This window comes from Galeopterus variegatus, unplaced genomic scaffold, assembly GCF_000696425.1.
Source record: "Galeopterus variegatus unplaced genomic scaffold, G_variegatus-3.0.2 Scaffold901, whole genome shotgun sequence".
NCBI classification, from domain to species: domain Eukaryota; kingdom Metazoa; phylum Chordata; class Mammalia; order Dermoptera; family Cynocephalidae; genus Galeopterus; species Galeopterus variegatus.
In genome coordinates this window covers 170,468-196,967 of record NW_007727012.1, presented here as the reverse complement: position 1 = coordinate 196,967, position 26,500 = coordinate 170,468, and the positions used below count along the sequence as shown (strand labels likewise).

General features: G+C 37.6%; 1 protein-coding gene across 1 annotated transcript in view; it reads left to right on the top strand.

The window, feature by feature from the left end:
- The window catches only part of EHBP1 (EH domain binding protein 1), a 291,263-nt gene extending 268,709 nt beyond the window's left edge, over positions 1-22,554 (top strand). Inside the window, exons 18-21 of the mRNA XM_008573309.1 lie at positions 13,436-13,535; positions 14,648-14,721; positions 21,148-21,262; positions 21,480-22,554. Of these exons, the coding sequence (XP_008571531.1) occupies positions 13,436-13,535; positions 14,648-14,721; positions 21,148-21,262; positions 21,480-21,570 (380 nt within the window). The 3' untranslated portion in view covers positions 21,571-22,554. The remainder of the gene's footprint in view (positions 1-13,435; positions 13,536-14,647; positions 14,722-21,147; positions 21,263-21,479) is intronic.
- Positions 22,555-26,500: the final 3,946 nt, after the last annotated feature.

The window sequence follows — 26,500 nt, the reverse complement described above, 5'->3', positions numbered from 1 at the left end:
TCACATTTGTACATTTTATTTATTATTCTATATTACATGTATACTATAATATACATTTGATTATTGAAAATAATCAATAATGGATAGACATACCATATAAAGAAAATAGTAAAGTTTCTTTTAAAAGGAGAGTTTATATTTTAAGGTGCTTATAGTGCTTTTGTTCTTTACTTTTTACACATTCAATTTTAAAAATTGGTAATATTCCTAAATTATTTTCTTTCTATAGTTTTTTCCCTCTGTAGTTACAAGGAAAATTAAAATTAATGTCATACTTTCTATGACATTTCAGGTTTTTTTTTTTTACTCTTATAATTTGTTCAGCTAATTCAAACATCTATTGCTATCTGTACAGTATTTCATTATTTGACTATTTAAGAAGAAAAATACATAAATTATATCGAGAAGTAGAAGAACTCAAGTTATTGTTGAATCATTCCAACTCACGCAATGGATTTTGGATCATAGGATTTCTAAAAAGGAACCTCTCTGACTCAGAAATGCAGAGAGCCACCTGAGGTTCTCATATCTAACATTCGTTTCTTCTCTTTTTGGGACTGTGTGCTGCACCTTTTTACTATATACAGTCTTAAGTTGATTTTGTCATCTGCTGACTCATGTTTATTCATTTACAGAAAAACAAATGTATATAATTTCTGCCAGTGATGTTTAGAAAGTACTTTCCACTATTAGGAATTTTGAATTGGAAATGTAAAATATAATTTTTGAACCTAAAGAATTATCACATCACCATAATTTTCAATTTGGAGCATGTCTATTGCCTAAAGTAAGGTACATCCTTATTCTAGATGGCAATAAAATTTTTTAACATTTAAAAAAATAGAAATTCCAGGAAAATGTGTTTTTTCTCAGCAACTATATATGAAAAAATTTAGGCATTTAAACTGATTTGGCAGCAACATGTTTTTCTTCTGAATGTGAAATTAAATTTGTGTAATGTCATGCCAATGCTAAAATAACATGTTATACATGGAATATCACCCTTTCTTTTTTTAAGAAAAATTAATCTCAGTGACTTCTTTGTGAAAGGGCCAAGATAGTGGTTCTCAAATTTTTATACATAGAAAAAATACTCAAGGAATTTATTTAAAATACAGATTCCCAGGCTCTACTTTAAAGATTCTGATTCAGAGGATCTGGTTTGGGGCCCATCTTCTAGGCAATTCTAATACAGGTGATCCACAGACCACATCTGAAAAATACAGAACTAAGATATGCTAAACTTGTAATGTTACAAGTGCTAAGGGAATAACACAGCATAGAAATTTAAGAGCATAGACTTTAAAATCAGTAAGATCGCAGCTGGAATCTGGGTGGTCTTGGACAAGTTACTTAACCTCTCTGAACCTCTTATTTCGTCAGCTGTTTTAAAAAAGAAAAAGGCTGATGATACCTACTTCAGAGGGTCATAAGATACCTGGCACAGAGTCTGGCATAGGGTGAGCACTCAATATAGAAGTAGCTGCTGCTGTCAGTCATACTAGTAGTTTCATTATTTTTTGTTTGTACCTTTACTTTAAATTTTTCTTTAGCTTTTAATATGCATATCTCCTATTGCACCATAATTCTTCTTTTCCCCCAACATACACACATAGTCCCTCTCCCTCCTTCCTTCTCACTCCTCCCTCCTCCTTCTTCCCACTTCCCTCTCCCTTCCAAGAAATGCCAGAAGAATTGGTTTGGGAATTTGGCTTAAGACTGGAAAGTTGTTTTTGTTGTTGTTGATGTTGTTTTTTAACCCTTAGGTATATATAAACAGTAACTTTGATAAATGTTTGCATGAACATTGTAATTTTCACTGCTAAGTAAATAACTAGGAGGAATCCTTAGGAATTTTGCTAATCCTTCAATTTGAATATTCAATTTCATTGAATTGGTATACTCATTACGTGAGTTTTGTGAGGCACATACAGAAACCAACTGAACTAAGGCATTGTATTTTGGGAAATTTATTTTAGGACATCATGTAGGAGTCAGCTTTACAAATGCATTTTCTTCTCCTCTGTTTCATCCTTACACTCTCCTAAGAAGCTTAACCAATATTTTATAACTTGATTTGACAAACAATGACATCAGAGATGGATAAGTATGTGTGAGTCGCCTTCTCAGTCCAGAGTCAAAATCACGGTAGTTTACGGAAGAGTGCAAGCTATGCTCCAACACCTTTCTCCTAGTTTCCCCAAGTGGAAACATTTTTTCTTTAAAAATACAGATATTAATGTGTAGAGAGAACTGGATGCATACTCATCCTTATTAGGTCCTTCATCTTGGGGGTAGAACTGTCCGATTGAATAGCCATGAACCTTCCTTTTAATGTTGTACAGACGAAGTTCTGATTTCAAATCATTGTTCATTCTATTGTGGAGACATTGCCAGTCTTCCTTCTAGTGGACAGTAAGTTATGCCTTTCCTTTTAGTTACTAGTTATGTTTTTAATGCTTTTCATAGGCCTCTGGGTGGTTTGTGTAAGAAAACTGAACATACATAGTCATTGTATCTGTTCCCTCTCCCCACATGTTACTTCTGAGCTGGAATGTGAAAGGCATTTGTGCACTTGAAGGCAGTAGTATATCCTCAGGAAAAGTTTACAATATAAGTTAAGGAAAAACTGTTGAGTTGATATTTATTTTTTAAAAAATAGATATTTAAAAATGCTTAATATAACTAATTAACTTTTAGAGTTTGCTGAATAGTGTTTTTTAGTAAAGATTTTTGGTTTTGTTTTAATGGGATTTGGAGGAATTTTGTACATAAAGAAAGATTAATCAAAACAGTGTGTTTATTTTTACAGCTGCATAATCTTAAAGGACAAAGTTTGGTACAAATATGTATGCATGTGTATGTCTATATATGCATATACATATATATAATTATTTTCTTGAGGGAATACAGTAGACTTTATCAGGAAAATAAGGGTATATAAATTAGTTTTCTCCTCTTTTTAAACTGGTGGCACTGAATGGGAGATGATATGAGAATTCACAGTACACACAGTTATAAACATCTGACTTGTGTGGGTCTCCTGCAGTTTACTGACTAGTTGTATACTGCTTCTCCATTCTATACCCATCCCAAAGCCACCCAAACCCACACCCCCATGCTGTAATTTACTCTGAATTAATAGCACCACTTGGTGGCCAAAATTAGGAATTGTGTAAAACACCAACATTTCTTCCCAAGCAGTATGTTATTCCCCATGTAGACACTTGTTCAAGCTGGAATTTGACGGACCTAGCCATGGCTATATCTGTTGTGCTTTTTGAAGGATCTAGCTCCATAAGGAAAGTTAAAAATGTAAGTCGAGGAAAACACTTAGGCTGATACAATATTTTTTTAATTTTGAAAATTGGTTTATTATGAATTTCAGAGCTTTAAAAAATTAGAGACAGTTTTATATTTTGGGTATAATTAATTTTCTAGAGAAGTAAATTAATTAAGTAGTTATATTTAATCTCTCATGAGAATCAAATTAGAAGGAATCAAAATCTAACACTTTTAATACCATTTGCTTTGACTTGAAATGCTTATTTTGAATCAAGGTAAAAGGTTAAATATAATTATATCGAACATTGCAATTCAAAAGTAGAATACCATTCTAGAAAAAAGTACCAAGTATCCATAAAACCAACAAGTTTGATTTTAGATAAGAGAATTTTCATTAAAAGATTATTTTTCATCATTTGTAGAGGATAAAAATGTATTCTTTAAAGTTATTCTACAAAATTATCAGTGTAGAGTAAGTAGCTATTTTGCTAAATTCTGAAATATGTAATTTGCTTATGGTAATGAGTGTGGCAAATGAAGAATTAACAGGTACATTGTGAGGAGCAAACAAACTTGGAGTTGGCCATAATTTTGGGTAGAATTGTAGGCTAAGTGTTTGAGATGTGATTGCTCTGACCCTTTTTAAGTGGGCTGCAGCTATGGAGAGAAGGGAAAGGACATACAACATAACATAAGGACTTATAGCTGACTGCTGGAGATTGGCCCATAAGATTTATGCCAGAATCTGATATGGACTAGTGGGGTAGAATGATGTTCTTGGGTCTGAGGGGTATTTAAAATTTTATGTCATGATAAAAAGGGTAATTGAACATATCCTGGGGATTAAGTTAAGGAGAAATCTGAAAATAACTTTATCTTTGGGAATTCTAGAGATTCTGGGAGTCACACATTAGATTTTCTCTGAATTTCTGACAGAAGGAACTAGCTATATGACTTTAGGTAAGTTATATAATCTCATAAAATATTTTATGCTATAATTATCATCATCATCTTTACCATTGCTATTCTCAGCCTACAAGAATGTTTTTGGTTGTCAGTGATCTAGTAAGGGAAATATATGACAGTGTCTCTTTGAGACACTTTTGTTCTCAAGTCTTCAGGAAATGGCACCGCAGACACAAGTCCGTTATGAATGTCTCTTATGTACCCTAGTGAAGAGAATGGCTTCACTGAGAAGGTTGAGGGGTATTTGATGGGGCTTGTAGTGCAGAAACTCACTCGTCACCTGGCCTGGTCTGGAAAAACAGCATTCATTGCATTTGATTTCAAGGTATTATGTAATTGTTGAAACCTGTCACAGGTTAGAAAGCTGCTGAAGAAAGTTCTGCACTGTCCTGCTTTGCTCAAGCTTCTGTGGTTTGAGAATGAATGTGGCTATAGGTTAGAAGGAGATAAACATAATTCCTTTTAGCTCTCCCTCACATAGAATAAAGATATTTAAGAAGGTGTATATGAGGACATTATTTAAGTAAAATAAGTCAGGCACAGAAGGATGAATATCACATGATCTCACTTACATGTGGAATTTTTAAAAGTTGAACACATAGAATGGTGGTTACCAGGAGCTAGGGGGGCAAAAGGGAGAAGGGTTGAGGAGTTGTTAATTAAAGGCTAGAAAATTTCAGTTAGATAGGAGGGATAAATTAAAGAGATCTATTTTAGAACGTGATGATTATAGTTTATAACAATACATTATGTTCTTGAAAATTCCTGAGTACATTTTAAGTGTTCTTACCACAAAAAAAGTATTTGAGATAATCCATATGTTAATTAGCTCAATTTAGACATTCTACACTGTATACATATTTCAAAACATTGTGCTGTACAAAATAAATATATATAATTTTTGTCAATTTAAAAATAAATAAGTAAGAAAGTGCATGAGGAAGTATATATATCCCAGTGTTACCTGGTTATCTGAACCCCAAGCATGATCAAAGCAGGTGTAAGAACAGAAGAGAAAGTTACTATGCAGGTAGCACATTGTGGGTTGAACTCATTCCTTATTGGAAATGGGAGGCTCTGGGGACATCCTGGGTATGGTATTTTAAGGTTCTTTAAAGACTCTAAGCAACACTGGAGGGGTTATCTTGAAGAGTAATTGACTGACTGCATAATACCTCTTTGGAGAAACTCTATTAGAAAGAAGCCTACCTTGAGCACATTGAGAGCATATCTACCTGAGTTTGTCCTTCTATATTTTAAAAAATTATATGTATTTAACTTTCCACAGTTTCAATAGAATCTAATACTATTCTCTAATCCTATTTTATCTACATTGACAATTTCATAAGCTGATTTTAAAGGTGCTGTGCTTTTAACTTCAAAATCTCCTATAAAAATGATGAAAACTTACTTTCCCAGTGAAGTTTTTTACTTTATAAATATTTAATTTTTCTTGTTGAGGGCTTTCTTGTCTTCAAATTACATCAATTTGTACTTCAAATTGTAATTTAAAGATTTTTACTTTATTTTGATAACCAATAAACTTTTAGATGTGTTCTATCAGTCCATAACTTTCAATCTTAAAATTTTCCTCTTTCCTTTTTTGATATCAAGTAGTATTCCATGATCTACTTTGTTCTTAAGTCTCTGAAATCCACTGCAAATAACTAGACTGTCATTACCTGGAGCACAGCTATACTGTTGTTTCACCAAGATTAAAAATATAATTTGTGTCCATGGAGTTGTTCAGAAATTTACCCTCTCTCCAGCTATCCCTGGTTATGTCTGTCTGCATACTAGACTATTAGCCCTCTTGAGGGCAGAGATCACATCTCGGTTATCTTTGTATCTCCAGTTTCTGGCTTGGTGGTGCACATACCATCATCACCTTCTTCATTATCATCATCATAGCTTACATTTTTAGTCTTGGATACTGTGCTAGGGACTTTACATGAATTTTCTTATTTAATTCCTGTAATTACTGTATGAAGTAAGTAATATGAATATCCTTATAGAGATGAGGAAACATCTCTATAGGTTTAGAAAATTCAATAATTAGTCTAAGGTCAAGGGACTCAATTTTCTTTTAAAATTATCTGAACAAAAGCCATATTGGATGCAGACTCAATGTTCATCTTATTTGCATCATATTCAAAACAACTGATCTAACCAGCCACAGAAACTATAGAGAGTATATAATTATACACTTTGCTTGGCCCTACCAGAATTTATAGTTGTATCTACAGGAGTTTCTCAGAATTAATGTAAGTAAACATTCATAAAGGTACTCCTTAATTTACAAGAGGTCTTGATTCTAAAGTTTATTTATAGAGTCAGATACTTTTCCAAGCAATACTTAAATTGTGGATTGGGTTCCAAGGCCACCCTACAAAAAACTATCACGTTTTTTTTTTTTTTCCTTTTTTCGTGACCGGCATCGGATCGCAACCCTCAGTGTCGCGCCCGTACCGGACCGGACTGGGACCAGCAACGGGATCGCAACCCTCGGTGTTGCGCCCGCACCTCGCTCAGCCAGTGAGCGGCCGGTCTGTATGTGGGATCCGAACCCTCGGCAGGAGCGCAGCCGCGCTCCTAAGCGGCGCACTGTAGCAGTGGGCCACCAGGCCGGCCCACTATCACGTGTTTTTAAATGACCTAAAAAAAAGATGAACTCTTATTCTCCCAATGAGAACCCCCCCAAAGTTTTGAACTAGTTGAATCTATAAAAGCTTATTAGTATGTCATAATATTTAATTTAGGTACATATATGAACATATTTAAAATCACATATCTTAAAATAATCTGGAAATACTGCTTTTCTCCACTCCTACTTTTCAAGAAATAATTTTATTCAACTCTTCCTGTTCATGTCTCTGTCACTTCTAAAGCCATTGTTGAGTCATTCCTATGACATGACTGAAAAGGCTCTAGGAGAGGAAGAGGAGAGAAGTCTGTCAGGTGCAGTCCAAACAAAAGGGGCTTCAAGAGAGGGGAGAACTGGCAGGGGGGCTGTCCGTCTGTAAAGGTAGCTCTCATTTCAGGTTTTCCCCTTATTGGAGGATTCCTAAATGATTCTCCAAGTAGACTACTGTCTACTGGGTGGAATGATGCCTGTAAACATAACTCACTGTATTTTACCCCATTTTATGAAATATATTAATTGTACCTTGAAAAATTAATACAGCTTCGGAGTTCTGAGTGTTTTAACTTTACCTAAGTACCCATCTGGAGAGAGTCAAGATAGTCAAGCATTACCTGAAATGTGGGTCATATTAATACCTTTAAAGGCTCTTAGCAATGGAAAGTTACGGGTATAAATCCATCCCATATGTAATTTTTAAAAAATACTGAACTGTAAGTAAATGTAAAGAATTTCATCAGTTATGATTCTTCCCATGATAACTTTGATGCTTGCTTGCTTGCTAATTATTTATATATTTATTTGCTGTCTTAACTTTGTGCCTTAGTTCTTTACCTTTTGAGAAATCTAACACTGACCTTCAGCGTGAACAAAGGCTGTTCAGATCCTATTAAGGAGTTGGTACAAGAAGACTGCTGTTGATTTCCAACCTTTAGAAATAGCTGCTTCTTATGTATAAATTTATTGGGGAAGATCTTTGGTGAAGTTGTCTATACCTCCTCCTGTAGGAGAAATACATGCATAGAAGTCTGTCAGAAATTACCTGTAGAGAGACGCTTCCCCGAATCTCACCCACATTCTATTTTACCAAATGGGTAAATAAAAGGTAGGTTTATTTTGAGAGAGTGTTAGTTTTTATTTTACTTCAACAAAAGGAGATAGGATTTTCCCAAAAGTTTATATTCTTAATACTATAACAAATATATCATGCTAAGCAAATAGTTTTAAGACAATTACTGCTGAAAATATAATTGAAGATTATGAGACTCTTATGTGTACTGCTGTTTGCAGATGTTCTTGAAGCAGAAACATTTGCTTACATAGTAAAATTAATTTTCATAATATAGCTCTATTTCCTAAGTTTAAATATTTTCTAAAGCTGGGGCCCTGTAATAATGTTGGCTTTGGAGTTAATGTCTCTATAACCTAACATAACTGCAGTGAATTCATCTTTCGCATCCATTAAATATGTTTCTCTTTCTTCTTTTTTTTTTTAAATTATTTTTATTTTGTCAATATACAATGTAGTTGATTATTGTGTCCCATCACCTTCTTTCTTCTTAAAAAGATGACCAGTAAGGGGATCTTAACCCTTGACTTGGTGTTGTCAGCACCACGCTCTCCCAAGTGAGCTAACCGGACATCCCTATATAGGGATCCGAATTCATGGCCTTGGTGTTATCAGCACCACACTCTCCCAAGTGAGCCATGGCCAGCCCTAAAATATGTTTTTCATGTACCAGTAAGTTGGACACCTTCATGTGTCTCTATTCTGTAATATGTCTTTTGAAGATCATCATTTTCTTGTAATCACCATCAGGACAATTTGTAATGCAGCTTTTTTGTTTTATATTCGGTTTTGCTTTGCTGTACTGTGTCCTTTAAGGGCTATATGTAATCTCTAGTCAGCCATTCCCACTATGGGGCATTCTGTAATGTTTTCATGGTGGAAAATCTTGAATTGGCATACGTACAATAGCAGCCTACATCTGTGTGTTTTTACTCTTTCTCATTGAATTCATCTTCTATTCAGCTAAAATTATATTCTTTGTTTTGCACTTAAATATAACTAACTCACTATATATAACTAACTCACTGTCTTTCTAAACAGATCATAATCTTATGGTGAAAGATTAATTAGAAAAAGTTAATTAGAAGACAGTTTTTTTTTTTTTTTTGTCCTTTTTGTCTTTTTTCGTGACCGGCAACGGATCGCAACCCTCGGTGTTGTGCCCGCACCTCGCTCAGCCAGTGAGCCGCCGGTCTGTATGTGGGATCCGAACCCTCGGCAGGAGCGCCGCTGCGCTCCCAAGCGGCGCACTGTAGCAATGCGCCACCGGGCCGGCCCAGAAGACAGTTTTTAAAATAAGATTCATAATTTCAGATTTTTGACATCACTTTTATTCACTTAAAAACTTACATTGAAAACACTGCTTCTGAAAAAAGTAAATGAAAACTATGTAGATTCTTGGATGAGTGAATGAATTCCTGAATGGAATCATATCTTAACTTTAAATTATTTTTTTGGAGGAGATGGAATGTAAAAGTAGTTACTATCCTCAACTAATGTTTATTAAGTATTTATGCTACATGTAGTGCTGTGCATTATAAGCTGCTTTCTATTAAGTGTTTTTTCTTAACTCTGTGATAGTAACAATGATTTGAAGTCCTATTTACAAAGTTACTTTTCTGACATTATTATTATCCTCGATTATTTAATAATTTTTACAAATCATGCTCCAGTTATAATAATTAAGAAAAAACCTGACATTAAGAGATTGTGATGAAAGAAGAGACATTACATTCCTGGAGGCGAAATAAAAAACAGAAGTCTTTAAGGAAACAAGGTAGAAAAAAATATTGCCAGAGATTATATTAATTAGTCAATACTTTAAGATGTTAAGGTGAAAACTACTTAGGTAGTTTTTATGATGTTTCTATTGCTAATGTAATTTTAATAAACATGAGGTACTGTGTTTTAAAATATAGTGTAACAACCCAGCCATGCTTTTACATTATAGTAATTATATACTGAACTGTAATTTTTTTGTCATTTTTTATTTCAAAATGGCCTTCAATATAATATATGTATTGAATTTTTCAGGTTATAAAACTGGAAAAAAATTTAAGATTTAAAAAGTATTAGTGCTAGCTCTAAGGTGACCAAAAATGTGGTTGTAGTTACAAATTAAAGATAATTTTGAAAGAGAGGTAGTTAACCAGGTGAGGTTAAACAAGATTAAATGATTTATGGCCATTTTATAAAATAATGACAGTCTTCATTTTAAGCTACAATGTAAAGTGCTTTATTCTGAGATTAGGTATTGTGGCAGAAGCTAAAACTGCCTTTTTTCTAACAGTGCCAGAATACAACCTCTTTTTCTTTTTGCACTAACAAGACTGCTTTACCACCACAGCCCACTCTAAGTAATTAAATCAATCCTTTGTACTTACCGTATTCTCCTCTAGTGACGGTACTAGATCTGATTATATGCTTCATGCATATTCAAAGTACTGCACTGACAGCTCTTTAATGAGCTCTTACTTAATCAGTATGAACAATGTTCATCTTGTTCTTTTTTTCCTCATGCATTAGAGCTAGGAACAGTTGGGAAAAATGAAACATCCAGCATTCATTTGAAAAATATATTGTACTTTGAAAAGTGTCTAAGCTGAGGAAGTTGCATTCTGCCCTTTAAAAGTCTGATGGACAAATTGGATTACTAGTATTGGATTAAATAACAAATGGTTAGAGGAGAAATGAGAAAAGCTCACTGTGATCACAGGCTTTAATATTTTTTGTTACTTATAAAGCTAAAGGGGTCTTTAACCAGTTATTAAAGTCAGGATTAATTTGTGATGGTTCAACTTACTGGCTTTTAAAAGCTTTTTAAATTTTAAAAATTTAAAATCCCTAAAAACAATTGTGTAATTATGTATTGGAAGAAATTTTAATTTTTTATTACTAGGCTAAGTATAGATTTTCATCATTGTATCCTCTCTCAGATAAGGATTTAGTGATACAGAATTGATTAAGCCTCAAACATGTTTTTTCAGTTAATTTGAATAATCTGTGTAGCAATGTTGAATGTGTTTTTAAATACTTCTTATTGTTAAGTTTATTTCCTTTTGAAACATGAGACTCTTATTATTAGTCATTTTCTAAGAATTAGGGGAGGGTATCTTTTATTCTTACCTAGAAATCATAGGCATGAGTTAAATTGAAAATAACACAGTACCACATCAATATTGTTATTTTCAAGGAAGCAGTCTTCCATTGAAGAAAATAATGCTAATTTAAGAGTAGGCTGGCTGCTTCTAATATTGCCAGAAAGCCTCAATTATAGGTTAAGTTAAACTCAAAACAAAGTTTTAATATGTCTATATTTTTAGAAGTCACTTAGGTTATGAACACAAGAATTAAGTCTTTAATCAGAAAATAAAATATCACAAAATCTACACCTATTAATATTGCACACATGTGTCATTTTACTGATCAAAAAGGCCTTCACCAGGGTACAATTGGCCTTTTTCCAAATTGCAAGCTTTTTCTCAGCTTTTTCTTTTTACTCTTTCTTCTTTTGTTGCTACCCAGGGATTTGTCCCTATCGCAGCCTATATCACATGACCGGTGTCAAGACATCACATGGTCCAGAGTGAATACAAAACCAGCTACCCTAAAAGACAGATTAAAAATACTGTAAAACAATAAAGACTTGTTCAGACTCTAAAAGAATCTATCCTAAGTCGGCTTCATACCATTAAGTTTTAACAGCATTTAATGAAGGCATATACCCTCACTGCTCTCTCTAATGATGAACAATAGCTATTTTATAGGGATGCTCTGAAATACATGTTTAATCTTTTGCACACAGATCAGCTTCCCATATTCTATTTTCATTTTTAAAATTCCTTTAAATTTGTATTAATGTGGAAATAGTTAAATTATGGCATGCCCATAATTTATGCAGTCATTAAAAAGAATGAGGTAGCTAATTTGGATGACATTTACAAAACAAATCATAGGCCGATATATAATATGATCTCACTTATATTAAAGAAAAGAATGTGTCTATAGATAAAGTGTATACTTGTGTGATAAACATAGCTATCCGTGTGGACTGGAAGGAGATGTGCTAAACTGTAATAGTACCTACTTCTGGAGAAGGAAAATGGAGTGGGGAGGTGGAGAAGGTAGGATTGGTGAAAGAGAACTTGACTTTTTAACTCAATTATACCTCTGGGTCATTTGAATTTTTAAAATGGACTAGTAGTGTGTTTGAGATTTAAAGGAAATATCTTGCTTAAAAAGAAAGTAAAACTTAGGGAATAATAGTCTTAGCTGGGATATTTAATTTTTTATTAGATATTTAAATTAACCCTATGAATGCTATACAAAAGTTGGACTGAAGTACTAATAATAGCTTAGCAAAGCATAAACCAATCATGGATGAAATTCAGAGAAAAATAAAAGTCAAAGAATTGTAAATTTGACTAGGTATAATTTGAAGGGAGAGGAAGGGAAAATTATTTTTTTTAGTATAATTGTAGCCTACTTCTATATGAACAATACCAAATATATACTATCCTGTATTATAATTCTTACTGTACTGGCCTTTATTGTTGGGGGTGGGGTGGTGGGGTGGTATAGATGGTGGAATGGGTATTAGGCATAGTGAATTTTAAATAACTCCTGTATGCTCAGTAACCTTACAATCTAAAATGTTAGATTGTCTTTCTGCTCAAGTGTTTTCCGAACTTTTTTTTTTTTTTTGGCGCGAACTTTTTTTTTTTTTTGGCAGCTGGCTGGTACAGAGATCCAAACCTATAACCTTGTTATAACACCATGCTCTAACCAACTGAGCTAACCAGCCAGCCCTGTGAACATTTTTATGTTCATTGTAATGTGTCTTTTTCACAGAGAACTGTAGGTATTTTTTGTAGCCTGCCATTTACAAGGTATTTGATAAATTGCAAGTCCTTTACCCTATTAGGGATGATGGGTTTTGGAATGGTATATATGTATATATCTTTAGTTTACTTTAGGGAAGGAAAATAAGAAAAAAAGCCATTGTCACAAGTGGAAGCTTTCACACAATCTCTGGACTTCCCTGATCCTCCTGCTACTCTTATGATCCCCATAATGATTTTTTAATTTTTTTTTTTTTTTTTAATCATGACCATATGTCTGTCAGCGCCATAGTTCATCATTGAAACATAATAGCAAGTCAGCCTCTGGGGAGAATTTAAAAGGTGGAACATTTTGTTTACTGTACTTAGTGTTAATATGATCTATAGGTATGTTCAGGGGGACTAAAATATACATGCAGAAAAAAATCAGCTTTAGAAGCCCGGCTTTTGAGTTTTTAAATATTGATTCCTTTTTCAGGCCTTGGACTTTAATATTATATTATTATAAGCAGTTTAATATCTAGTGTTGGAGTAGCTAAAATATCTTTTCATGTTAAAAAGAAAATTTGTGCTAAGGTATTATTTGGCTTATAAAATCTCATATAATAAGAAGTAACTCTTCCTGAATTATAGGAAGGAACACAGAAGAAGAAGAAGCTATGATGCAGGAATGGTTTATGTTAGTTAATAAGAAAAATGCCTTAATAAGGAGAATGAACCAGCTCTCTCTTCTGTAAGTATTCATGACTGTGCTTGTTTCTCCTGCAACATTGATAAATCTCAGGCTTTTTGTTATTGCCTTCTTTGTGGTTTCATATTTATTAGGCTTATTTTTTTTCTTAGGTATAACAGTCTGTTTTATATAAAAATAAAAAATAATATATAACAATTTTTATCTTAACAGTAAGAAATTTTAAATGGATAGACACTGAAAAAAAAAGTGCTTATTATACAGAAGGCCAAGGAATATGAACAATTTTTGTGTTTAAGAAGTAAATTACTTGTGCGAAAAAGGAGGTTTGGTTTATACTGAGGATTAGAGAAGAAAAGAAATCAAATTGAAGTTTATTTAACAACAAATTTTAAGTTTAAAAAATAACTTTGAATAAGGACAAAAGTACATTTATAGTTTATAGGTGATGTTACTCTAAGTTTTGGAGATAAGAAATTAATTAAACAGAGTCACTTTTTTATGATTGCAAGAACTACAGTAAAATGGAGACTAGGCCAAACGTAAGCATTCTTAGTCTTTAGCATTTACTTCACTATAGGACTTAATGCTTGTTCCTTTCTGCTCCCTAGCAATGTTCTTATAGTATGCCACCTAGTGTAGGAATGAGCAGGCTTTTGTGTTTTATTTTAGTGAAAAACTCTAATTTTATAATTTCTGCCATGTCTGAACTTGATAAAAGAGTTTTAATGAAGCACAAAACGTAACTGATTCTGAATCTTCAATTGTCTCTATATTAAATTTGCACTGGTAGTACTTTCATACTTCTTATATTCTTTTCACATGGAGTTTTGGACAAAAGAGTGTTTATTATGAACCATGAAAAATATTTTAGAAAATAGCTTAATACAGGAAGCATTGAAGAATGAGATTATTTATCCTCAGATTAAAATATGCCTCTGTACCATTCAAAATTGAAAGAGGAAAATAATAGCACTGGTAAATAGTCAACCAATGAAGGCTTTATTTAGGTTTGTGTATCATTTGTTTGGAGTGGCTTAAAGTTAAAGAGAAAAGTCAGTTATGAGTCCTAAAATCAATGTAACCTAAAGGTTCTTTTAAGTGTTTAATGATTTAGTAATTAGCATATTGATGAACTTTTGCTGCTTGCCTAGGGAAAAAGAACATGATTTAGAACGACGGTATGAGCTGCTGAATCGGGAATTGCGGGCAATGTTAGCCATTGAAGGTAAGAAATGGTTATGGTGGGGTGAGGTATGGGAGGTGTCAGTTGTCAAAGAAATTTAAAGAGTGTAATACACTTCTGGTCTTACTAGGTCTGGTCTACTAGGGACCTAAAGGAAATGCAAATAAATATCTTGGAGGCATAAAGCAGTGTCTATATAAACCCAAGGACCCTAATTCAGATAGGTAATCATTATGTTTGCTATTAAGCACAAAATTGTCTTAACTTTTGATTCAGTAAGCTTAAATTTACATAAAAGGGAAGAGATAAGGAGTCAATTGATTTAATTACATTTTCCTTAGGTGCAATTTAAAGTTGTTTCCACTGGATAGGTTTGGAAATGATTTATCATTTTGATTTTTCACATTCAGACTCTACATTTTACCTTAACATTTAGTTGATGTTAACATTGAAATATATCACTGTCCAGTGTGCTGTAGTTCTTAAGATTCCAACTTGTATTAAGTGAATATTCAGGCAAAGATTGGCATAAGAGATAAATGAAACACTTTCACACTTTTCATAAAGCTTTGAAGTGAATTACATAGTAATCTTATGCATGGTTCATATTATCCGTAAATATTAGCTAGCTTAACTATAGCATTTACTATATATGATTATTTTCTAAAAAGTCTTAAGTGTTTTATAATGCTGTTCTCCTTATGCCTCTCATTAGAAAATGTCTTATAGTTCAAAGATGTCTGCTTAAAAGCTAATCCTTTGGGCTCTGTAAAATGGACCTTTTGTCTAATCAATGCAAATTGATTTTCCTATTCTATATTGACCTCTTAACCCATTGACTGTCCATGGTAATTTTGTTCTTCACCTGATAAGGTACCTGATCCATTTTAAGTCAATTCTAATTAGTTTAGAAACTGGAAATTTAAGTTTATAAGGGAAAGCCAAGTAAATCTTCATATTCTTAAAATATTTTTACAAATATTGTTATCAAATAAAATTCATGCTGTTTATTTAAATACTATCTTACATGTTTATAGAAGTTTTATTAATTACTTTTATATCCGTAATCTCATTTGATAAGTATAACTGACAACATTTGTATGTCCTCATTTAGAAATCTGATTTACTTTATTTTAAAAGGCTTCAGTTAGCTAACTTCCTTCAAATGGCTTCAAAGTATATCAAATGATACCATGGATAATGACTATAAAATTTATCAAAATTATTTAAGACGTTCTGTGAAACTTGCCATTGTAATAAAGCCCATTAGTATATAAATGGTATTTTTCCTCTCAAAATAATTTTTGTAGTCATAGTACAGTCTTTCTTTAAAAGAGATTGGAAAGCTAAATAGTTGAAAAGTATTTATATAGTATACATAGGTATATGTAATATATAATGTATGTATACATAGTATGTATAATATATAATTCATTATACAGTTTATTCTTTATAGATTCCTTATACATTAAACTCAATACAGAGTACTCTTTAAAATTTTTACACACCATCTCATGTATAGAAGGATAAAATTGTCCCTGAAATACAGCTTGATACAATAGAATTGACTTTTAAGGCAGATATTGGTTCTATCCCCAAAACCAGTATTATTACCAAATCCCCGTCTTAAAAGGAGGGCTATAACACATAAGAAAGATCGCAGTTTCACTGAATCTTAAATAATGCCATTTTATCTGTCTGACCTTCCTGTACATATGAAAGACCAATAGAAAGTCATATTTGAAAGAGAAAAAAATAATACTTTTCTTATTAAAACACTTTTAATACAATTGTTAGGTTCTTTGAGTTATCATTTTCTTTTGTTTTGTTTTTTAATTACATTGTCCCATATGTGACTGTCTCTTGAATCCTGAGCCAGTTTCCATTGCGGGTTGAGGGCAAAAAGGAGACTTGAAGAAAGGAGCAGCCTGTTGATACAAATAAAGACATTTTCTTAGAGGCCTGCCCCACAAGCCTGGGCAGTATGTGGTCTGGACTGTCCTCGAGACTAGGTGCTGATCATTTTGAAGATCAGCTCCTCTGTGATCTGAGCCAACCTTTAGAATGTACGTACGTGCAGTTCACTAGCCTTTTCTTGAGTGTTAAAACACCACAGAAAAGCACATGAATAGGCAACACTAGTTGGTTCTGTTTTGTTTTCTTTGTGTTAAAGTTCATTCCTCTTTTTTTCCCCCCATCTCTTCTACTTAGTAACCATAAGATGGGTTTAGTAATAAACAAAAATATTTTCAAATAAATCTGCTCAAACTATTCACCAGGAAAAAGCACAGAGTAGTAATAGCAATAGCACAGTGAAAGAAACATTAACAGCTTGGTTTGAGAGTTAAAAAAAAAAAATATTTAATACATTCATTCTTCTTAGAATCCATAATCACTTTGGCCTGCTTTTTACCCTTTTTTCCTGAGGTGTTTATCATAGCAGGAGTTTCACTCTACTAAACTAAGTTGTAGGATCCCTCAAGCTAACAAACATCTTTTAGGTACTTTTCCTACAGTTTTTTTGTTCCAGATTATATAATGTCCCCTCAGGAAAGATAAATTCATTTCTACACACATTGGGGTGGGCTTCTAGAAAGTGGTATGTTCATTTTCTGCACCAGAAATGGATCTTCTCTAGGATTTTGTACATCTTGATTTATTCTTGGCTTAGAGTTTGAAGTGGGTGCTCTTCTAAAGGGATTTATGCATAGGTTCACTATTTTTGTAGTTATGGTTTATATGATAAGCTTTTTATATTTAAAATCAATATGTAATCCTGTGGAGGAGCTTATCCCCTAAAACCCCATTTGTAAATCTATTTTAGCTTTGTTACACAGCACAGCCACAGTCTTCCATAGATTGATTAGGTACAGCGGTAGAATCCTATCAAATGGCCTGTTCTGATGATGATGCAAACTCTTTCAGGATTGCTAGTTGACTGGAACTAAAGATAAGACTTGACTGCTATCCCCCAATGTGCTCTTTACAAAACTAGTGTTAATTTTCATCAAAGTGCCAGGCTTATTTATACTGGCAAGGTTGAAGGTTTACTACAAGAACTTTAGGTCCTTTCTATTAAAGTGTTTTTAGGTATTTCTCTTGCCTTTTTTCAAGGTAATTATCAACTTCAGCAAATAAACTGAATCGAGAATAAATAATTGGCCCTATCTATAAAAAAGTTTTTAAAATTAACAAAGCTGCTCAGTGCAGATGGACAGAAACAGAATCTCTTTATTTCAACACTTTGGCTCAAATGCAGCATCAAAACTTAATCCTATTTGTTGCGAGAGGATATGGCTTTTGTAGCAAAAGTATACTGGAATCTTTAAATTAATCAGAACCCACATTGTAGTCTGTCCAAGCCAGTCAGTGCAGCTAGCTGGCTGTGACTGGTGTTATAGGTGAGTAATCCTTTCTTAAAATGCATGACAGGTAGGTAACACATAAGCTTACATGCAGGTTTTTAATACGTGACATGTCTAGGTGAAGCTATTTAAAGGGGATTTTTAAAAACTTAGATTTTGAACATACAAATGTGAATCTTGATCAATTTTAAGTGTAACATTAGCACACATTGTATACGTTTTGAAATATAATTCTGTACCCCATAAAAATGTACTATCAGTGTGTTTCAATAAAAAAGTAACATTAAATTTTTTTTGTAAAAAATAAAATAGTTCACTTCTCAAATTAGCATTTAAGTATATATGTATGTGTGTATATTAAATTATGTGTCCGTATGAGCGTGTATATATATATATATATATGTGTGTATTATATAATTTATTCCCACTATGAGAGAGCAAATACAAAGTAAAAGTATAGCTTGCTAATGTAAAATCTATTCATTGCACATAGCTATTTCCTCTACATTTGACTCATATATTATAGATAGATATTAATGTAGTAATGATAGATTGAATATGAAAAATCCTATAAATTTATTTTGGATCATTTTAAATTCTAATATCAATTAAATTTTACTATAAAATGATAAAAATTACCTAAATATTCTTAATTTTAAAATGTTTTTATTACAGTTATGGGAAATGTCATTATTGAGCTAGAAAAAAGTTAAGAGTTTTTAAATTATTCAATACTTCATCAGTTAAAAAACAAACAACTTTCCTCTTATCCATATTGTTAGAGTCCAAATTTTTTCAATGTTAAAGAAATTCTGGTATTTAAAATTACTAATTAAAGCCTTAAAAGTGACTGGCCAAGTTCAGAGAAAGAACAATTTAATTAAGAAAATTATGTCTGCTGTTAAAATTAATTTTTTCTTGGTTTAAAAATTTTTAAATTTTCAGGTTAGTTATATTATTTTTGTATGGTTGAGAAAATTTATTTTCCACTTGTAAAGCTCTTATCAAAATGTTTTGGAAGAATCCACGCGTATAATCAGAATGATTTCTTGAGGTTAGAAATGGAAAAATTAATATTCTTCAAACCTGGCAATCTTAATAATTATAAAATTTAGTTACACATCTTTTACAAATTTAGTAGGTTTATTTTTCTGAGTTAATATTTCTAGAACTACAGTTACCTGAAATTAGACAAGATGACCTTTAAGATCTTTCCAGCATGGAGAGTCTATTAATTTACCTGCTGTGTAGAATAAGACCGATTTAAGAACAAGAACCAGATTATAAAATTTTACATTATTCCTGTTCTCAGTTGCTATTCCTATTTCAATCCAAAGAATAAAATTATGATAGATACGGTTTCTCTTCAGTTTTTCTGTTTATTACTTTAAAATTTTTCATATTGAGAAACAAAGCTTTCCATAATTGTCTTTCTCTCCATGCTATAGAATATTTCACATTTTTTATAAAAATGTAATAGCGATCAGTTATTTAATGTATTTGTGTGATGTTTTGTATTGAATGTGGATAATTAACATATGGCATGTTTTATAGATATGTATGTATGTGTTTGAGCTTATAATGAAAGGAATAGTGATAAAATTGAATAAACCATTCTAGCTTTTTGCTGCTATTCTAACCTTTATTCCATGATGATGCATCTAATTTTTAATTTGTAAATACAAGATAGAATTCACTCTAGCACCATTTGCTTTCATAAAGCTGCTGAGCAGTTTGCTGTCTTGAATAAATTTTGCTTTGGAGGGGGTCGGGGGGATTTGAACCAGCACATTCTTGTGTGGTTTGTGAAGATTCACATGGTAACCAGTGGTGTGCATTGTTAGGTTTATCTGAATAAGCACCAGCCATGTGAGTTTTAACATGATTGCCCAGGGCAATGGAGAGAGAAGAGAGAAACCCGAAAGGATTGAACTCCTCTGTTTTTTGGAACGTGCATTTGCTGGGGGGAGGTGGCTGTAAGAGTCAGTGGCTTTTTTTTTTTTTTTTTTTTTTTTAAGCTGGTGTCCTATTTCCCTCTAGGTCCTCATTTGTTCTGCTATCTGCTTCATCATCTACTTCTTCTTTTCATTGTTTACCTTCCTAATGAGGGAGGCGGGGTAGCTGGGGGTTGATTGACAGCTACAAGCCCTTACAGTCTGGCCAGAGAGCAGTTGGCTTTGGTTTCAAAAGTGTTTTAAATGTTCGATTTAGTCCTGGTTTTATTACATGAAACTGCTGGTCACTTTAAGGAAAATTTCAGACCAGCAAAGATAAGAAAATATAATATTGGGGCCTAAAACCTTTTTTAAAAATGGCCCCCACCCATGGAAAGAGCGCTGCCCATCGGATTCTCCAACCTTTAACATGGCGTTTCAGAAAGAAATATGTAATTTTTCCTTTGCAGAAGTGCTTTGATTTGAAACCACCAGTAAGCGTCTCCAAAAGAAAACTGGCTGTGATGCGATCGAGAGCTGCAGTGTAATATTGCAGAGCAAATTTATTTTTTACTTCAAAGAAAAATGCTAATTAGCCGATTCACTACTTTTAAAGTTATTGTGAAGCATATGGCGCCCAGTGTGAGATACATCCAACTGCTAAAATAGAGCGAAGAGGAAATTAGCGAAGAATGGGCTGTTTGGGGTGAGAGTGGGGGGTGGGGGAAGAGGATAGGTTCTCAGGCAGATTTCTCTAGCGTTTTCAGAATCATTTTATCGCCCATATCTGCTTCCCGCCTCCTCATTTACCCACTCTCCCCCACCTCCCCACCCCCCGGGCCAGCCTCTTCTGGGCCTCCGGCTCCCCTCCCCCACTTTGGCTGGTTTCAGGTGCGCACCTCCAACTAGCCACCGGCCCACACCTGGTCTCTAGCAGGTTCCAGCTCTGCCGCAGTCATCTCCATCTGCGGGAAATATTTAGAAGGTAGGGTTTTAGGGGTGAAATCTTCACCACGACGGCCAAACACACCAGAAAACACGAGCTAGTGGCACTGTAATATGGTTTGCCGAGAAATACAAGGAAACTGGAAAAGGCGGGAAGAGAGGGCGGGGACCGTGTGTGCGGAGGAGGCCCTGGCGGTGGGTAACTAGCCTCCCGTCCCCTGCAGACTGGCAGAAGACAGAGGCCCAGAAGCGACGCGAGCAGCTCCTGCTGGATGAGCTGGTGGCCCTGGTGAACAAACGCGATGCGCTAGTCAGGGACCTGGATGCACAGGAGAAGCAGTGAGTGGGATGTGGGGTCGTGGGCGAGGCTCGGACACCTGCCGAGGGGCTGAGAAGTTCGTAGAAAGTTCAATCCAGAAGTCTCGGCAATGGCTGGGGCGGCCTCTTGCTGGCCCGTGCTTCCCATTCCCGCTGGGAATCCAAATACCAGGGAGGGGCGAGTGTTCTGCCCTCCACGCAGAAAAATAATTTTGTTTCCTGTTTGTCTGACATGCAGGGCCGAAGAAGAAGATGAGCATTTGGAGCGAACTCTGGAGCAAAACAAAGGCAAGATGGCCAAGAAAGAGGAGAAATGTGTTCTCCAGTAGCTGTCAACCAGAATCTCTCCCAACATTTTAGAGTCTTGGGTTCCCAGACCAGAAAAAGTCAGACTTGTTGTTGATTTAAAACTTCAAAAATGTTGTTTGGCCTGACTGTACTTCTTTAGCACCACCACCACCACCCATTTTCCTCCCTCCTTTCCAGATAATATACAGTAGTCCAAAATAGCTTTGTTTTAAGGATTTTTTTGTAAGTTAATCATTTCTTTGAAATCATATGAACTAGATTTGCACAGACACCTTGTATGTGATTGGTATTGGAGGTGTTCAAGAAACTGTTCAAAAAGGAATTTTAAAAATGCTTCCCTCATTTTTTGTTGGGAGGAAAATTTGAAACGTTTTTGGTGGTGGTAGTGGTGGTAATAGCATAATGACGGTGGGAGGGGGGTGACGGGGAGATAAGAAAAATGTCCTGAATGATTTTTTTTCCCAGTCCTCCCATATGTAACACTTACTCTGTTACCTAAATTTTTATAGTTAGATCATATTCAATCTACTTATTAAATTGTGTTCTATTTACCAGTGGAGTTTTTGCAGTTGTTTTGCATTTCACTGTAAGGAAAATAGAGTTCCTCTCCTCTGCTTTCCTCAGAGGATGACCCTTTAACATAGTCTGAGACAAGCCCTGTGGTTCGAAGGTAAACTGTGAGGATGGGACTAAGTGACATGCATCAGTTTACAAAGACACTCTTATCATCCGAGAATACGCCATCTTTTTCTCTGGACAGTTATTTATTACATCTTGCTTGGTTCCTACATTTCGTTGGTTCTCAACATTGGCTCAAGAATGCTGTTAGTATTTATTCTGTGTTGATAAAAGTCTGTCTTGCCACTATGAGTAAATCCCCCAATTAATATTTTCTTCTCTAGCATAGCACTGTCATTTTTTGTGTGTGAAAATGGTTATGTTTATTTATTACAATACTGAGTCATATAAATTTTCAATAAAAGCAGAAACTTTCTTACCTTAAACACTGCTGCTACTTTCTTGTAATGAAAACTTGACACTGGTTTGAGTGGAATTTGTGTATCCATAAGGCTTTTCATGTGGAAAATAGTCCTCTGGAACGCAGGGCAGGATACTGGACTGTATTTGGAGCTGAATAAGTTTACACCATTCCAGAGGGGCCCTGCTGACACACGAATTTAAATTGAAAAGTAATTAGTGGTATTCTTAAGCAGTGTACACCATCATCTCTTTTGTAAAGGGTCAAATGTGAGGAAATTTGTGATTCCACTACGCTGAAAAAAAAACTAACATCTTGATTACTTTTCCACGTTATTGCTTTTAATTGCTATAGTTTTGCAGTCATGTGAGGGAGAACTATGTCTTCTGATAACCGGCAAGTTGGTAGGTACTGAAGTGAAAGGAAGAGGGTTATTTTGGGGAAGAAGTGTGTGCGGGTACGTGTGTTTGAGATGAGGGAACGAGAACTTTTAACAAGAAGTTCTAGGCTACAGAAAAAAAACCTGTCAGTTGTACGGTAGTTTCCATCACTCCTCTACAGGGGTGTCCAAACAAAGAAAGTTCGTTCAACAAGTACGGAAACTTGGAGAAAGCAGTCCGCTAGCATTTATACTTTAGCCTACATATCACGAACGCGCGCGCGTGCAAATTTCGTTCGAAAAGTATGCAGCCGCCTCCAATTGTCAGTCTTTCAAAACGATAAAAACTTGCTACGGTAGGATTCCTTCATGATAAGGATTTTTTGAAAAGTTATTGGAACTAAATGAAATCAGGTATTTGCCCTCTTTGTTCGAGTAGGAGAGCAGAGCGAGCCGCTGCTCTTTGGGGGAAACTCTCAGAGCCCCGCTCTCATCCCGGGGAAACCGGCGGACGGAAGTCGCCCGCCCCAAGCAGCCTGGGGCTTGAGCGGCCAGCAGCACCCACCTCGTTGACGCTGGATTCGAGGGACCTTCCCTCCCGAGGGGACTCGCCAAGAGGCAGCCCCCCCCCCCCCCCCCAAGCCGCTCCCGACCTGCCAAGACAAACCTTCCCTCGCCCCACACTGGCTAGGGAGGTCAGGGGCCGCCGTGCGGCCCTCTCCGGGCCCCTCCTGCTCCAGTCCCGAGCCTCGCGGGGTTTCCATTTGGGCTGCTCCGTGGCGCCCGAACGCCCCTCAGCGGCGGTGGAGCGCGGACCCGGGGGCCGGCGGAGTCAAGCCCGCGGCGAGGGCGCCGCGTCCCTACTTCGCTTCATGGTGCCCAGCGGCGGACTCCCAAGAGCCGGCGCGAACCCAGCACTTGGACCGGGAGCCCGAAAGCCCGCGCTGTGGGGAAAGCCTACAAGTCTGCGGCTCGCGCAGGAGCCGGAGCGTTGGCGGCGGGCTGGCGCGGGACTTCCGCCCCTGGCCGGGATCCCTCGGCCCAGGAGCCAAACCCCTCCCCCTGTCCCAAGGGTCCTCCAGAGTCTGGCCCGGCCTCGGGGTCACCTGGATGCTGGGTCCGGGTCTCGGGGCTCAGCTCCCTCGCCTCTTCCCCAGCCCGGGGGCCTTGAGTCGGGACGGCTTCCTCTCCTCCGGAGCTGTCCCCACTTGCCCTCCCAGAGCCGCGGCCGTTGCTGGAACAGTCGCGGCTTCTGGCCCAGCGTCTCCCACCTGGACATTTGCCTAGCGACGGCCGCCTCAGTCCTCTGCCCCGCATTCAAGAAACTTTGAATCTCAGCCGCTCTCCCTTTCTACTCTGCTCCCTCTCCCCTCTCCGAGCTCTTTTTCTTCTCTTAATCCCGGGGTTTTATGGGCTGAGCATTAAGAAAATTCGCTTGCAATTTGGGATTAGATAAACGCTCCCATTAGGGGAGGGGGGAAGTCCGTGCTACTTGATACCTCCCGACTTCCCCGAGAATGGTGGCAGCATCTGGAACCGAGAGCGCCGAATCTCGAGCGGCGGGCCCTGGGGACCGCCGGGCACATTCCAGCGCGCACTACCGCCCTACCTCGCCGCGCTGGACCCAGGTCGGGTGCCGCTGCTGCAGGCGAAACAGGGCCTGGAGGAGGCAGGAGTGCGATCTTTGCGGGATGCGGCTAGGGCACGTGCCCGGCGCCGGAGGGCCACCCCGGGCACACAGCTCCTAGGCCTGGACTCCGGCAGTGCCCGGCTACGGACGCGCACCCCGGGACCTCCGCTACTCTCCCCCTCCCCCTCCAACTAGTGCGCTCCAGCCCGCGCCTTTCCCCGAACCCGGGGCCGGGTGTATTTCGTTTGTTTCTTTAACCCTCAGCACCGCCTCGGTAGCTCCGAGCCGCTGGCGGCCGGCCGCGGGCCTCGCGGGCTACTCAAGGCTGGGGCCTGCGCGAGCCCGAGACCTGTCCCTGCCTGGGCCAGCGCTGCGCCCCGCGCTGTTTCTTTTCCTCTTAAAGCTATCCTCTCTCTCTCCCCCCTCTTTCCTCTCCTCTCGTTCTTTTATTCCTTCTCTCTTTCTCTCCCTTTTGTGAATGGGCCGCGGTGTCTTTGTTCTGGAGAGAAGCGCCCGTGTCGCTGACTTTTGTGAACCAGAGAAGGATCTTGTAAAACCTCCTTTTCTCCTTCGTACTCCCCCACTCCCACCCCTCCTTCCCTGCCCCTTTGATTAGATGTTCCCTCATCGTCCAAAAAAAAAAAAAAAAAAAAATGTAATTTCGTTGGTCTGGCGGCCAATTTCTTTGAACATTAGCTCGCTTTCAGCTCCAACTTCAATTAGAAGGAGTTGATTTTGAGAGATCAACAAAAGAACCGACCAAAGCCTTATTAAAGGTCCTAAGAAGATCTCCCGGGTCCTTTGAGAAGCAGTTAAGGCAACAGTGTGCCCTGCATCATATTCTGTTACCGTATTTTATTCGGACTCCAAAGGAAAGTGTCGCCTGGGGGAGGGGGCAGCACTTTGATGAGTGGCGGCCGCGGCCCCTTTTCACTCAGCGGGCTCCCCCTTCCTTCTCCTCCTCCTCGCCCAGCGCCGGGTGTGCTCTTGGTGCCCGACCCCGCGGCCGGGGCAGCGCGGGCGCTCCCCGCCGCGACGCGCCTGGCGGCTCCTGCACTCGCCCTCAAGCTCCTGTCCAAACTTTTCACTCCGCCTGTTGGCGTGGGGGTGGGGTGGGGTGGGGTGGGGGTGGAGGGAGATGAGAAGGGTAGGAGTTCCTCTAAAGGGAGTAAAGTGCCTAATATTCAGGAGGAGGTGCCATCGAAAAGAATTGCTTGGCTCAGAGTTGGGGCGAAAACAGTTTATTTGCCCTTTGAAAAAGTCCACCCAGGTAGACGTGTATGGGAAGTTTGTCTGGAAAATGGGCTTCGCCAGGAAATCGTCTCAAGGAGTCTCCCTCCGCAGCACGTGGGGGGAAAACAGGAGTCTGTGACTACATTTTCACCAGACTGTCCCTGGTGGATGGAGACCAGGCAGGAGAGAGAGACAGACTGTGAAAAAGTAAGTTTCCTATCAAAGTCTTTCCACTGAGAGAGAGGTGTATGTGCGAGGAAAGGCGGACGCTGGGTCCCAGCGTTTCAGAAGAAGCCTTTAAGACTTGCAAACTGTCTTGGTGGGGATCGAAAACCCCAGGGGATGCCGAGGAGCAGGTAAGTGCGGCGCCTCCCCTGCGGGTGCTCTTCCCGGGCGCGGGAGTCCCGAGGCCCCGAGGGATCCGCGCGCCCGGAGCTGCTCCCGCGCTCTGCAAAGTAGCCTGCGCCGGCACGAGACGCCCGCGGCGTCCATCTGCAGGTGGCGGCGCAGAGGCAGGAGACGCTGGGGCCCGCTGCGCCGAGAGGGGCTGGGAGCCCTCGCTCCTCCACCCGCCGCTCAGGAGTCCTCGCGCCCACACCCGGGCCGCCGAGCCCGGTGGCGCGCGGGACTAAGAAGGAACCGGTTCTCCGGCACCTTGCCTCCTCTCGGCCACTCCCTTGGGAGCGCCGAGAGGACGAAAGAAGGGCGGGGTCCCCGGGGCAGGCCCCG